This window comes from Aethalodelphis obliquidens, unplaced genomic scaffold, assembly GCF_003676395.1.
Source record: "Aethalodelphis obliquidens isolate GAN/ISIS:26980383/991018 unplaced genomic scaffold, ASM367639v1 scaffold3, whole genome shotgun sequence".
In the NCBI taxonomy this organism is placed as follows: domain Eukaryota; kingdom Metazoa; phylum Chordata; class Mammalia; order Artiodactyla; family Delphinidae; genus Aethalodelphis; species Aethalodelphis obliquidens.
The window spans coordinates 26460858-26477399 of record NW_020837947.1 but is presented as its reverse complement, the minus strand read 5'-3'; the positions used below and the strand labels follow the sequence as shown (position 1 = coordinate 26477399).

The following is a 16542-nucleotide window of genomic DNA, read 5'->3' as shown; positions in this document are numbered from 1 at the left end:
ATTCCGCCTCGTATTGGTCCATTTCCCTCCATCTTCTCTACCAACACTGCAGACCATGCCACCAACATACCTGGCCCGAGCCATTGTAATTGGCTTTTAGCTGGGCTCTCTGCTTCTCTTCTTGCCCATCAATCTATTTTCTACCCAGCTGTCAAAGTGATCTTTCAACAACCTATATCAGATGACTTCCCTCAGGTGCTTCAAGCCCCCTCGTTTGCTCCTGGCATGAAGATAAAACAGGTCACTGTAGCCTACAAGGGCTTGACTATCCAAACACTGCCTCTCTCTCCAGCCTCAGCCTGTGCCACTCTCCGCTCACTCAGCACCGCCTTCTGTCCGCTCCCGATGATGCCAAGTGAGGGTACACTAGTGCAAACAAAAGTGGAGGTGGGAAGTGTAAAGGAGAAATTGAACTGGACACCCCTGAGTAAGCGAGTCTTAACCAGAGCTTAGGGCTCAGGGAAGGAGAAGTGAATAGATAAGGGTTTCAAACTCTATATGCTGGGCAGTGGGAATCATGGAAGGATTCAGAACAGGAAAGAAAACATAAACAAAGTTGTGCATTTTGACAGAAAACGGAAAGAACTGAAAGAGAAAGAAACGAGATTTAAGGAAATTAGGTGGGAAGCTACAAAGCATGACCAGATTGACAGCAGCAACAGTGGACGTGTGCACTTGACTTCAAGAAGAAAAACTCATGGAGACCAGCCAGCTGATTACAGATATTGAGAGAGATGAAGAGGAAGGCATCAAAGGTAACTCTACAGTTGTAAATGGGGCTCCTTAAAGAAGAGTGGGATCCTTAACAAAAAGCAAGAATTCAGAAGGCGGAACCAGACTTATTTATTTATGAACAGATTACACTCGGGGACACTTGATACGTATCAGGTAACGAATTATACACAGAGCCTGACTTCCAGTTAAAATATGAGAAGAACTTCAAGTGGGTGAGATTTGATTTGGGGTGGGTAGGGTGACATGCACACTTTTGAAAGGTTGGGATTTAAGGGGAACAGGACATCTAAAGGGGTAATGTCCAAAACAGAGTTGGACATGTGTGATTGGAATGTAAAAGAGTTTCAAGCCAAAATACAGACCTGGTGATTCTCTGGCATGGCTGAATCTGAGGAAATGGGAGAGACCTCTAAGAGAAAAATCCAGAGAGAAAGCAAAAAGCAGGGGGCTGAAAACTAGAATGAGATGGGTGGAAAACTCTATTTATCACTGTTCTAGGGAGTCCAGAAGCCCAAATTATTTGTTCCATGTCAGAATTACAGAGAACGAGGCATCACTTCTCTTATCCTTTGAACTAAACAAATGAGAGCAAACATTTATTCACCTTGGCATGTGCCGGGGAATGAATGGCCATACATTCACAACAGCCCACGGAGGGAGGGGATCTTGTCTCCATTTTACAGGTGAGGGTTCAGGTAAGGCTTGGCAAGGTCACACAGCTGGGCTGTGATGTGTCTGGGACTCCAGTCCAGGAACTCCTTCTCCAGAGGGCCTGCCATTATGGCTTGGGGGCTGGGCACCCTCCCGCCTGGCCTTGACCTGCCGGCACATCAACCCCTTTGCCTCAGGTCACCTTGCACGGACCCCTGCAAGAGCCAAGTTACTGCCTTGTAGCAAACAGATGAGAAGTGTCAAATGCCCTTACGGCTAGGTTTAATTATTTATGAACATGTTATCCTTTGAGGCACTTGTATTTCAGGTAATGAAGCGGAAACTGGACGTGACTTCCATTTAAAGTGCGAGAAGAACCTCCAAAGGTTGAGATTTGATTTTTAAATCAAGCACATTAAATTGTTCCTTTTGCAAGTTCTCCTTGATGGACCAATAATTGGAAGACTAGTGGGGAAGAGGAAAAATAAACATATCCTGCTACTAAAATGCTACCAAGATCCCACAGCAGGTCCACCATTTTAATCCTTATACCCAAGCACTGTCTAAACAGAAAAGAAAGGCAAGTATATCAAGAGATTGCTTTCCAAAGTTTCTGGAGCTTAAACTATGAGGGAGCTAGCTATATAAAAGAGCCACAGAATCAAATACTCTTGTTTTATATAAGCACTTGGACTCAAAATTACAAAGAAAGGCTCTGAATCTTCTAAGTCACAAAATAAGGACAAACAGATGAGAAGCCAATAAACCAGAAAAGCACTTTTAGAGTTTCTTCTGCTGCTGGATAAAGTTCTGTATCCTCAAAAGCCTTAATACCATGTGTATCTGTGTATAAGACATGAACCAGGACACATTATTACTGAAAGACTGGATATTGGGGGATAATGCATCTGTGTAAAACTAATTCTATCAGATGTCTGGGTGTGTGTTGAGCAGCAGGCGGGTAAAGAGAGAAAATGAGAGTCATGCAAACAGCAGAGGAAATCAGATTCCTGAAACTGTCTTCAAACCCCATGGGATGAGGTTTCAGAATCCTTGCTGAAGGTATTCAGCATGCTAAGGCTTTCCCAAGTTCCTGGCCTCACTGCTCTTTTTGGAGTCTCTTCCCTATGCTTCTAAGGCAATATTTTTTTTCAATGTCCCATTGTTTATGGCCAAAAAAGGGGGAGAGCAGTAAACAGCAGGAGGCACATGGATGCTTCTAGGCCCGAGCTGAGAGCCAGCCCAGCGAGCATGCAGCAGGGAGAAAGTGTGAGTGCGGGGAGCGGGGAGCGGGGAGCGGGGAGCGGACTTCAGATTGTTTTTTTTAAATTGATTAATTAATTAATTTTAACATCTTTATTGGAGTATAATTGCTTTACAATGTTGTCTTAGTTTCTGCTGTATAACAGAGTGAATCAGCTACATGTATACATATATCCCCATATCTCCTCCCTCTTGCATCTCCCTCCCACCCTTCGTGTTTTTTAAAAAGATAACAGCTGCTGAGAAAAGCACTTTTTCAAAATGATGAACACTAATAATAAGGGAACATTTATTTCCCAAGCTGGCTCATGTATAACTTAGAAATATCATTACTGCAATTTCTTTTTACAGATTGCTACCAAACCCCGAGTTTGAAATAAATAATAATCCAAAGCAAATAAAAACAATGACTGTGTGATCAAGTGCAACAACTGTCTTTTATTAATAAGATACTAATTCTAAAATATTTAAACCTACTTCTTGAAAAAGAAAGACCACAGCACATTTCTTTACATTTCAAAATACTAAGGCATGATCATAAAATAACAAGGCTGATCTCTCCGGCCCATGCTTGTTTTCATGGCTATAAAAACACAGAGCTCAAAATCTAAATGTGTTCTCTCCGATTACCTTCACTGCTTTTGTTTTAAAAAATAATAATGCCAATTCTGTTTTTCAATTTTTAAAGGTTACATAAAGGTGAACATAAGTATGTATGGAAAATGAATTAACCTGGGAAGATATGCTCTCAGCAGTCAAACATATTGAAACATATGCTCAAAATACTCAACTTTTGAGAAGGACACCCAGCACCAGAAACACAGCAGCTTACTCAAGTCAATGGGTGACTTGTTCATAACGTGCAGTATAGGGTCAACTTATAAACCTGCTTCCCCACACATCCAACCCATCACTGGGCATGATTAGCTCTTCCCTGCCATTCAGGTAAATGCCACCTCCTCTGAAAGACCTTCCATCCCCGCTTGAGGGAAGGGGCGCCCACTCTTTGGCACACACGACCTTATGTTAATTTCTAATTTGTTTGTTTGCTTATTTGCTTGACCTTCTCCCCCAGCAGACTCTGGCACTTCTCAGTTGTTGTCTCCTGAGACAGTTATGAATGGGTTGTCTCTACTTTCAGCCTTCACAGTGAGTCTCTTCTGGCACCAAGCCTAAAACCTGGCACACAGTTCATGTTCCATCAACATTTGCTTCACAAAATCTGTTACACCGAATTGATGCATGAAGCAGTAATTGTTCATTTCCTGTTGAGATGTGAAGAATGAGTTTATCATGGCAACATTATTTATGCTGCAATGAGTCTCTGATCTGAACTCTTAAATCTTTATCTCTTAAATTTCCAACCTAAGGGAAATTTACCCATTGTACTTTTAATCTTATCCTCATCTTAAATGGAATCACGTGCAGATCTTTATGTAGTACGTTATTTCCACTCTAAGTTTCAGAGATACATTCTTTAAGGTTTTAAATACTGGCTTACCTTCCAAAATGAAAAACCATTGGCATAACAAGGCTGATTTCAGAATATATTATAATTATCTTTCATGCATTTAAAAATTTTTTAATTTATTTTTATCACTTTTTAACTTTTGTTTAATTCTGTGTGGAGGGTAAGAACTTTGAAGTGTGGTTTCAAAGGTCTTAAAGTGTGGTTTACAAGACTTAGGAACTTGGACTTCCCTGGTGGCGCAGTGGTTAAGAATCTGCCTGCCAATGCAGGGTACACGGGTTTGAGCCCTGGGCCGGGAAGATCCCACATGCCGTGGAGCAACTAAGCCCGTGCGCCATAACTACTGAGCCTGTGCTCTAGAGCCCGCAAGCCACAACTACTGAGCCCGTGTGCCACAACTACTGAAGCCCGCGCACCTAGAGCCCATGCTCCGCAACAGGAGAAGCCATCGCAATGAGAAGCCCGCGCACCACAATGAAGAGAAGCCCCCCCCCGCCTTGGGCTTCCCTGGTAGCACAGTGGTTGAGAGTCCGCCTGCCGATGCAGGGGACACGGGTTCGTGCCCCGGTCTGGGAGGATCCCACGTGCCGCGGAGCAGCTGGGCCCGTGAGCCATGGCCGCTGAGCCTGTGTGTCCAGAGCCTGTGCTCCGCACCAGGAGAGGCCACAACAGTGAGAGGCCCGCGTACCGCAAAAGAAAAAAAAAAAAAAAAAAGAGTAGCCCCCACTCGCCACAGCTAGAGAAAGCCCGTGGGCAGCAATGAAGACCCAATGCAGCCAAAAATAAATAAAAAATAAATAAATTTAATTTAAAAAAAAAGAATAGAATGTGTGTGATATTATAAAAGAAACAAAAGGACTTAGGAACTTAAGTCAGTACCAATATAAAGATGATAGAGGTATGTATATATCAATATATCGATACAAATCTCCATATGTGTGTGTGTACATGTGTATGTATGTGTGTATATGTATATAATTTGTATATATAGTGTATATATACAGTGTATATATAGACATAGAAATCTATATATGTATATATACAGAGAGACATACATATACATATGTGTGTGTATCAGTGTATGTATATATGCTGCTTTAGTAACATTCATAATTACACAAAATTGAATATAGTATGGAAATTTTTTTCTAAAACATAATTATATATAGAAGAAAACAGGTATCAGTGTCATCTCCCATTAGTATAAAGTTTCACTATAAAGCAATATTTATGTAAAATAACCCATATTTATATTGATATGTTAGAAATTCTAAAGAGGAAAAAAAGAAATAGAAATTAATAATTGTGGAAATGGAAAATATACCAGAGATCAGTTTGACGGAAAAGAAAAGATAAAAAAGTTTCTGGAAGGGTTAAGTAAAATACTCACAGTATTCTTCTGGCAAATGATTTCCTGAAAAATGAGAAAAGAGAAAAGTAAAGCAGAAGTTAATACAAAATTAATTCAACTAATTAATTAAAATATTCTATGTAGAAAAATTTGTATTAACGATTTTATTATTTATTAATTTAGCAATTGGAAATTTAAAATATGAGCAGAAGGTGTAGAGTAAGCTTCTGCATCTAAGTTTACAATCTGATGGAGGAGACAAGAATGCACAAAGGTACCGTCTACGGTTGAAGGAAAACAGCATAAACATGTAGAATCCAAAACCCGAATAACAAAAACATCATTTCTGCAGAGTATGTATGTGCAGAATTATCTTATAGCTACAATCTTTTTGGGAAGAGATTTAAACGAGTTTGCTTTCCCAAAGCACAATCTCACTTATGCCCTGGGAAGAAACGTAGCAGCACGCGTGGAATAAATCTGGAAGTAAAGGGCATTGACTACTTGTCAGAGTGGGCAAATCCACATGTAGACAATAAGAACATCTGACGATAACTAGTCATAAATATTGTTATTCCGTAAGAAGTGAAATGTGATAAATACACTGCAGGCAGTGTCCCTATCTTCTAGGCTGTGAGAAATAAGTGAGACCATGCAAATAACGTGGCTATACCGTGTCTGGTGTATACAAAGTTCCCAATAAAGCTAGCTAACATATTATTATTCCTAGACTTTAAAATGACTAGAGACGTGGAAGAGACAATCTAGAAGAGCCTGTGGCATAAGGGCTTCACTGAGGTTGGGGAATCATGATTTAGGAAGGAGAGATGGGACAGTGTTTTGGAAAAGATGGCATGTATGTTGCCATGGAAACAGGAAATGTAAGGCATTCCTGGAGCCTAAAGGGTGGTCCATCTGGCCAAGAAGAGGAGCCAGCTCAGGGGAGGTAAGAGAGGAGCAGAGGAGGAACGCAAGGCCCAGGGGACCAGCTGTCATTCATCCCAGGGTCAATATGGGGCAAAAGGGAACCTAGGAAGGCTTTGTCTTGGATCAGCATGTAAGATTTTTTAATGTTTATGGGTAACAGATGAGGAAACAAAAATCTATAGAGGAAGGAATTATGCAGCGTAATTGTGAGAGTCATAAAGATGTATATAAAATACTAAAAGAGACCCATCAATACCTCACAATCTTGCTGATGAAAAAAGAACGTATACACATTTATAAAGAAACATTATAAGCCTGTACGCGCAGGCATGTATGCACACACATGTTACACCCAAAGAGCTATACTGTAGCAAGGGCTGGGGTTTCTAAGAGGAGGATGTTCCTAGAGTTTGAGGAAGGCTGAAAAGATCATCAGAGAAGGCGGAACTCAAGAGGAGCCAAGAATAGGTCACACGTTCCAAAGGCGAAGCAGGGAGGTGGAGATCCAGGCCAGAGGACTTAGGAGCCACAAAGGCCCATTTAGGGAACAATAAATATTATTACTGGGGGCTAAAGAAAACAGATCATTTCGAGAAGTACAGAAGAGAGAAACAAAGGGGTACTTGGAAAAGATCTTGAATTCAATCATTGGGCTAAAACAGAAAGTTCATTTTGGCACACATTGATAATATTAGACAGTTACCTGGGGCCTTACTGAGGAAGGCCTTGAATGTCAAAATAAAGTACTTTGTTGTGTGGGCATTTGGGCATATGACAGTAAAAGCGGGTTTTTTTAGGTGAATGATATACATAAAGAAGTATCAGCACACACAAGGACATTGTTTGTAAAAGCAAAGGTTTGGAACAACACGAATGTTCTATCAACTAGAAACTGGCTGAATAAACTATGGTCCCTCCATACGATGGAATACAATGCAGCTGAACAAAGGACGAGGAAGTTCTCTACAGAGTGATATGGAAAGGTCTCCAAGATATACTGCTAAGTGAACAAAAGCAAAGGACAGGATGGTTGTTACCCTATGCTCCTATTTATGTATATAAAAGGGAGAAAAAGAAAACTCTAATTTGTGTATTTCTAAAATCTCTCTGGAAGAATATACAAGAAACTATTAACAGTGGTTGCCAATGGAGAGGGGAGCTGGCTGGCTGGGGGACAAGGATGGGAGCATGACTTTTCACTAACATATCCTTTGCAGTTATAAATTTTTGTATCAGGTGAATGCATTACCCAAGAAAGACAAATAATTAAAAGGTAAACATTGTTAAAGTTTTAAAAATATGAATTAGATAGTGGTATTTAGTATTGGATGGGACAAAGCACTTAGGTAGCTATTGCAAAGCTCAGGGATGCCAAAATAAGGACTTGGACAATGGTGGTGCCCTGGGGGATGGAAATTAAGAGACAAATGAGTGATGTTGTTGAGGAAGGTTGAAAGTGGCTTTTCCCACAGTGTTTCACAGGTGGTTAATGCATCTCTCCACCCATCCATACACACACACACACACACACACACACACACACACACACACACACACACGGTTCATGAAGAACATAAATAGGAAAATGTTGGATAATCACAAAGACAGGAACATAGCATGCGGGATTTTCCAAACAATTTATGGAGCATCTCTCCAGAGTAGCAAACTACACCTTTTCCTGAGATAGGCATGTCCTTCTCTCATCTCTCTAAGTAAAAAAACAAAAGAACAAACAAAACACACCCTTATCTTCATCCTGTACCACACAGCATGCTCTGCGAATAGCATAAGAAACCTGTTCTCTGTGAAGCAGGCCTTGACTGCCTTCAATGACACCTAACCTCCTAACAGAAACAGGTGATGTCCTTATTTTTGCCCTCATGACCCCTCATACGGACCTCTATGAAGCACTGCATGTACGACATTGCAAATATTGCTTCATACAATTCTCCTATCCTACAGCATGAGTTCCTTGGATGCAAGAGCCTTGTTTAGTTCATATTTGTATCCCCACTGATTGCCTAGCAGATTGCAGGGCATATAGTTGGTGCTCAATAAAAGGATGAATACATTAATTAGTTAACGAATGTATAAAATACTGGACTATGAATTAGGATAGATACGTGTAAGTCTTGGCTCTTCTCCTGAGTGGCCACGTGCCATTTCACCTCTCTCTAATATAACACACGAAGAATTGGATTGAGTGATCGCTGGTCCCTTCCAACTCTGTATTCTATCATTTACTTTTAGCTAAAGGCCTATCAGAGTCAGCACTGTCCTTGTGCCAGTGGAAGGAGAGATGTCCTCATGCCCAGCACAGGAGCCACTCTACCATGATTTCTGTTTGGTGCATCTGGCACAGAAATGGAGGTGGTGATGAAGGGATCTGTGGTGAGGGCTGAGTGCGCTGAAGCCTCCCCTCTGCTTGGCACCATAGGAAATAACCACAGCTGCTACTGGCCTACAGCCAACACGTTATGTCTTCCTGAAGAATTGCTCACTGAAGTAATAACCCTCTTACATGTCTTCTTTGCTTTCATTTCAGGTAATGCGTGCATTATAACAAATTCTAAAACTATATTAAATCACCCCTATAGCAATCTACTGAATTCTTATGAACGCTTGCTCATGTTTTATAGAAGCTAACTGGATACAAATGGCTCTCTTGAAGGAGAGTTTACTTACAGCTTACGATGCAACCTTAAAGGAGGTATCAACTATAAGAAAGAAAGGTACTATTTGTGCATTTTAACTCAGTACAAATAAATAGCAAACAAGACCTCAAAAGGTATCTAACTACTGAGGTAGAATAGTGAATGTTTAATTTGTGCTAAATCCACTGAAGGAAAAAAAGGACAAAGGGAATAAATTTAAGAGGCAACTGCAATATTTCACATCACTTCTTGGAAACTTTTCACCTAAAGTGCCTAGAAATGAAAAAAATAAAAGTCAACATAAATTCCAGTTCCTTACCAGTGAAATGCTTCTGAAGATGCATTACCCCACTACAACTCTGTTCTTGCCTAAAGCCTTTAGGGGGCTTTTGATCAGTGCGCTCACTGGCTGTAACAGAAACATCCTCAAATGTTTTTTCAATACTCCAGGACCCTTTGATAACCAACCCCAGAAGCAAGACAAATGAGACAATCTAGCCTAGGTCTCATTCCAAGGGAAGACAAAGACAACTTTTGAGAGCTATTTGGGACAATGTAACATTGAAGAGGTCATCGTAAGGATAAATAAATGGAGAGTCCCCCAAATTGGAAAGTTTCTGTGACTAACATTTAGGTAATTACAGCCAGAAGTAGGAAGTGGGAACAGCTGGTGTGAGGTTGCCACGTCAAATGGACTCAGGGTGGAAGAAACAGAGTTAGCAACCAGGATCTATTTCCTGAAAGAAAAGAAAGGAGAGGGCTGGGAGTTCCTGGCCAGGAAAAAAGACCATGGCTCCCCTGCTGGTGACCTTCTAGGTCTTCTCTTCTGATATATCCTTCTGTCCCAGTGGAACGTGGCTAGCTTTCTACTAAAGTTAGGAAAAAAGGAATCTTTTTTGTACTCCCCACCTCCATCCTCTTACCTGATTTCAATGCTTCAAAGCTAAACAAAGAAATATCAGATGGGCTGCTGTGAACACCATGGGCCTCACTGAGAAGGTGGGACTCATCTTTACCCTTCCACATGCTGAGCGGACTTAGGAAGAACACGCCAACACAGGTTTCACAGAACTGGCCCATCTTTAAAGTTAGGGAACTAAGTAGACTTGTGCTTACATGTTATGCTTACATAAAAGCTCGAGTTAAAAAAAAAAATCTAACAACAACCTGGAAAATCATATTTTTAACGGACATATGAAATCTGTGGACAGACTTAGAGGGAAATGTACCTGATGACAAGTCCAAGAATATGGGGCTTGTCCTGCTCTGACACTTATTAACTGTGTGTGCCTCTAAGTCATTGCATCCCTGTGGATTTAGTTCTCATCTGTAAAGAAAGCATCTTCTATCTGTTCAATCTACACAGTAACTTGTCTATCTCATTGGGTCATTTTGAAAGACCAAATGAAATAAGTTTATGAGAGACCTTCAAGTGTTTTAAAGCCATAGGCAATATGAGGTATTAATACTATCAAAGCAGACAACCCCAACTCAACTCCCACCGTTATCAGATACAGAGGCATCTTGTACCTGTGTTGTTCATGATCATGGGGAAGAACACATCATGATCATGGGTAAGACATATGAGCAACTGTCAATAAAAACAACCTGTACCAAAAATCAGGTTAAATTATACCCAGGCTGGAAAGTAATCCTAAAAGAAATTTTAGACTTTCTTCTCCTCCTCTATTACTTTTGTTTCAAGTTAAAAGAAATTTATCTTGGTGGGAGAACTCTACTGTAAGTAGATACATATCTGCAAACAGCTGAAGAGTGACATTTTATACGTTCAGCATTTGAAAGAGCTTCTTAACGCAAACTTCTTATAATGTGGTGTTATTATTAAAATCAACTTCCTCTTTTTTGTCATCAGCTGTTTCTTTCAGCAATGCCTAATTGGACCATATTATTCAAGTACAAGTATTTCTCAAAAAACAAACTGTATTGTTGCAAAGTTAAAACATAATGAATTTCGGCACAGTAAATTACATTTTACACATAGATTTCAGTAAAAATTTCAAGGATGCATTCTAAAAGGACTCAGATAGGATGATGAGTTGCAGTGCCACAAAGTTCAGCTTCCACAGAAAGAATCAATTATTTATAATGAACAAAAGGGAACAGAATCCAGCAAGCCTTGCCCCATTGGGTGGGAGTTAGGAGGCTTTCAGACTCACACCTTCTGTGTGCAGAGGTATTCCTTCTTGCTTTTTAAGGTATTCGAACTCATGGTCCTGTGATGAAAGTCTCTACAAATGAAGAGAATACCTGGTGCCAACCCAGAGATATGACGTCATCCTCCATTCACTATGTAGCAAAGATTCCCTTCTCCCTTTGACAAAATGAAAATAAGATGCTAGAAACAATGGGATGGGGGAGGATAAAGGAGGAATTAGGAAGGAAAGCAAGGGCATACTTTATCCAGTATACAGATAATTCCTTTGAAGATGTAATATTGCTAATTGACATCAAAGAAAACTGGATTTTCTAGTCTCAAGCCCTTTCCCCAACCTCAGGGATTCAAACAACTGGAAATCAATTCTTGCTAAAGAAATCATTCATCTAGTCTGTCAGTTCAAGATCTTGAGAGAAAATCTTGATACAGCAGTGCTCACAGGTATTTCTTAGCTGTTCCTCCCCAAAATTGTCTCTTTTTCTTCCCCCAATTTGACATGGAATTATTATAGCTCAGGTGAAAGTTAGATAATTTCTGGAATAAGTAAAACAAAAGAACAAGACTATTTTTTTCTCTCAACAGAAAAAAAAAATCTTTCCATGAAATATTAAAAAGTGTATGTGGGGGCTTCCCTGGTGGCGCAGTGGTTAAGAGTCTGCCTGCCGATGCAGGGGACACGGGTTCATGCCCCGGTCCGGGAAGATCCCACATACCGCGGAGCGGCTGGGCCCGTGAGCCATGGCCGCTGAGCCTGCGCGGCCGGAGCCTGTGCTCCGCAGCGGGTGAGGCCACAACAGTGAGAGGCCCGCAAAAAAAAAAAAAAAAAAAAAAAAAAAAAGGGTATGTGATGGCTAAGTTGAACAGGGGAGATGCAGAATGCCATGGTTTACAAATCAACGGTTAGTTATCAAGTAAGCAAGACACTTGTGAAAATGTCCAGGAGCAGCGCTGTTATATGGGGCAGGGCCAACGTCCACAAATCGTTAGACTACTTTATAGGATCATATTCTCAAATGACTTTTTTCCCTAATACTTACTGTGTACTTTGTACCACTGACTAAGTTAAGTGCTATTTTAGAGTGCTGAAAAGAATGCAGTAAAAATTCATTATTAAACTAAAGAATCATAAACCTTTGGGAAAATAACAAATTTTAATTTCATACGCAATTCAATCTAAAACTAAACTCATCTTAGTTACTTATCTTGGTAAGGGAGATAAAACTTTAAGAAAAGGAAGCAGTGGTATAAGACAAAAATAGTTTCATGGGTTTAAGAACACTCTAGAATCTGAGCAAATTTGCCAAATACATGTAAAAATTTAACTTAAGTTCAAGGTATTTATAACAAAAATTACCTTGATCACCTCACCAATTTACTAGAAACTGGTATAATCATCAAAATTTACAACATGGACATCACTGCCTGCTCTTTGCAAAACTATAACCATTTGCTTCAGGTGGAAATGAATGATTACCAGAAAAACAGACAGTGTCCAATTTCTCATATATAAGCACTAAAGGAGATTGGGTCTCTCTGTATCTACAGATATACATCATGGGTCTAGGTACCATGGAACTGTTTGAATGAGCAACTGTGGTAGTTCTCGAGGTTCATCCATGTTGTAGCATGTGTCAGAATTTCCTTCCTTTTTAAGGCTGAATAATGTTCCATTGTATGTGTATACCACATTTTGTTTTATCCATTCATCCACTGATAGACATTTAAGCTGCTTCCATCTTTTGGCTATTGTAAGTAATGCTGTTATGAACATGGGTGCACAAATATCTCATGTAGGTACTATATTCAGTGAGATCGTGAAGGATTAAGCATGTAGATAGACTGCTGTAGAGAACAGTTTATGAAAGCAAATCCCATCTGGAAAGTGACTTTTCAAGCAATGGCTACAGAGACTTCCCTGGTGGCGCAGTGGATAAGAATCTGCCTGCCAATGCAGGGGACACGGGCTTGATCCCTGGTCCGGAAAGATCCCACATGCCGCAGAGCAGCTAAGCCCGTGCGCCTCAACTACTGAAGCCCGCACGCCTAGAGCCTATGCTCTGCAATAAGAGAAGCCACCACAATAAGAAGCCCGCGCACTGTAGTGAAGAGTAGCCCCTGTTCACTGCTGCAACTAGACAAAGCCCACGTGCAGCAACAAAGACCCAACACAGCCTAAATAAATAAATAAATAAAGGATCCCTGGACCAATTAAAAAAAAAAAAAAAAAAGCAATGGTTACAGAGAAAAATACAACTAAATTTCTTGAATAAGGAATAATCTCACATAATCATTAAGCTTCAACACAAGCTGTGTCACCACTAACTGATGTGTATATCAATCTCTAGACAAAGATTTATTCTGCAATGGATAAAATGGGAATAAAGCCTATCTTAGTGCAGAAAGAAAGATCCAAATGCATGTGAGGCTTTCTCACGACAGCTAGAACATTAGAAAAAAGAAACTAAAAAAATATTTTGAGATTCAAATGCCCAAAATATATGTAAATTATCCTGATGGCTACAGGAAATAACAGAGTATAACAACTTTTTCATTAAAAAAGGTTAATTATGAAATATTTCAAGTATATAAAAATATAAAACTTAATCATACACTCTTTTAGCACAGCAAAGAAAACCACCAACAAAACAAAAAGGCAACCTACTAAATGGGAGAAGATAATTGCAAATGATATATCTAATAAGGGATTAATATCCAAAATACATAAAGAACTCATACAACTCAATATTAAAAAAAACCTGATTAAAAAATGGGCAGAAGATCTGAAATAGACATTTTTGAAAAGAAGACATACAGATAGTCAACAAGCACATGAAAAGATGCTCAACATCACTAATCATCAGGTAAATGCAAATCAAAACTACAATGAGATATCACCTCAGACCTGTCAGAATGGCCACCATCAAAATACAACAAAGTGTTGGCAAGGATGTGGAGAAAAAGGAACCCTCATTCACCGTTGGCAGGAATGTAAATTGGTGTAGCTTCTGTGGAAACAGTATAGAGGTTCCTCAAAAGAACTACCATATGATCCAGCAATTCCACTTCTAGGTGTTTATGTGAAGAAAATGAAAACTAATTTGAAGAGATATATGCACCCCCCAAGTTCACTGCAGCATTATTTCCAATAGCCAAGATACAGAAACAAGATACAGAATCTAGATGTCTATCAATAGATGAACAGATAAAGAAGATGTGGCACATACATATGTTTATATATGTACAATGGAATACTACTCAGCCATAAAAAGAATGAAATTGTGCCATTTGCAACAACATGGATGGAGCTAGAGAATATTTATGCTGAGTGCAATAAGTCATACAGAGAAAGACAAGTACCATATGATTTCATTTATGTGCAGAATTAAAAAACAAAACAGGCAAACAAACAAGACAAAACAGAAACAGACTGATAGATACAGACAACAAACTGATGGTTGCCAGAGGAGAGGGGCGTGTGAAGATGGGGAAAATAGGTAAAGGGGATTAAGCGGTAGAAACTTCCAGTTATAAAATAAATAAGTCATGGGGATGTAGTATACAGCATAGGGAATACAGTCAATAACACTGTAATGTACTTTGTATAGTGACAGATGGTAGCTAGACTTATGGTGATCATTACTATGCTGCACACCTGAAATTAATACAGTATTGTAAGTTAATTATACTTCAATTTTAAAAATTTAAAATAAAACTTTTTCACACACCTATGCATGTACCACCTAGTCTTAGAAATATAATATTACATATATAGTTGAAGATTCCTGTCATCCCCTCTCAACTCTATGCCACTCCTATCCTTCAAAGAGGTAACTATTCTTAATTTATTTATAATTCCCATACATACTTCTATCCTTTTATAATATAAATGTATAAAAAAATTGTCCTGCACGTCATTACATTTTGTATAGATGGCACTATACTGTACACAAGCTTCTATAATTTTTTTTCCCATAACACTCTTTATGAGATATATTGATAGTGGTACAGAAAGCTCTAGTTAATTCATTTTAAGTGCTCTATAAGATTCCATTAAATGACTATACCAGAAAGTAGTTATTCATTCTTCTGTTGAGAGATATTTACCAATTCCTTTGGGGGAGAGGTTATTACAAACAATGTTAACATAAACATTCTTGATTATATCTCCTTATGCATGCTAAAGATTTTTTTTTACAGTATACATCTAGAGACAGAACTGCTGACTCTTGGTGATACGCTCATTTGATATTATAAGCTATTGCCAAATTGATCTTCAAAAGGTAGCGCCAACATACTCTCCCACCAGCAATGCATACGTTTTCCACTCTCCACAGCCTTGCCGTTGGTATAATAAGGGCTTTTAATTGTTGGCTTTTAAGTGATATTTCCTTGTTTTGTTTTGCTTTGTTTTTATATGAAACATTATTTAATGTGAGTGGGGAGTAGCCTAGAAAAAACAGAGGGAGCTAAACAAGGTAAAAGGGGGAAGAATCACAAGAATTAGAGCTGAGAGCAGTTGTTGTAAAGGAATTTCTGATGATAGAAGAAACGGTTCATTAAAACAACTTCCTCACTCTACACAACAGCCATTCATTTCTCCCAAGCCCTTTCTGATGACAGACGCATTCTGTGTATTGGCCCAACAACTTACTGGCCAATGGTGTCCAGACCTACTGTCCCGTTTACCGAGAGACCCCAAGGGAAGATCTGATAATTTCTCTGACGCACGAAATAAATCAGAAAACAACTGTTCCCAGCAATTTCTTATTTTCAAGCAAATGTAAATCTCAGCATTAAGAGTCTCACTAATAGGCACATAAGAAGTTTTCATGATACTTATCTAGAGAAAATTGTTATTACAATGCTAAGGAAAAAAAAAGAATATCTATCAACTTCCCTTTCTCAAAGTGCAACGATGATCTTTTTTTTGAAGAAAATTAAATATTTCTTGCTACAATAAGAGAGTACTTGTAATTTAAAATGACTACAAATCCTATTGCAAGTTCATGATTTGATTAGATTCTAAATATGCTTTCATATGAAAACTCAGACATAGATTTTAAGTACTTATATGGTTCCTAACAATGATTTTTCAGAAGCTTAAACTTAAAAAAAATGTTTCCTATGATTTCTTCCTAAGAATTTGCTGCTAAAGAGAAACTGTTCTCTTCAACAAAGAGCAGTAGATGGAAATAAAACTGGTGCAGCTGTACTTTCTAGATGCCCAAAGAATCAACTTAAGTGAAGCTAGGTATGGGATAAGAATAACATTCTCATTCTGTCTTTGCCCTGTGAAAATAGGGAGATGCTTGGT

At 39.1% G+C, this 16542-nt stretch overlaps 1 protein-coding gene across 4 annotated transcripts in view; it reads right to left on the bottom strand.

Moving 5' to 3' along the window:
• The window catches only part of MAP3K5 (mitogen-activated protein kinase kinase kinase 5), a 212996-nt gene that overhangs the window by 125614 nt on the left and 70840 nt on the right, over positions 1-16542 (bottom strand). For all 4 annotated transcript variants that reach the window (XM_027085523.1, XM_027085499.1, XM_027085508.1 and 1 more), the window contains exon 3: positions 5511-5534. In XM_027085523.1, the coding sequence (XP_026941324.1) occupies positions 5511-5534 (24 nt within the window). The remainder of the gene's footprint in view (positions 1-5510; positions 5535-16542) is intronic.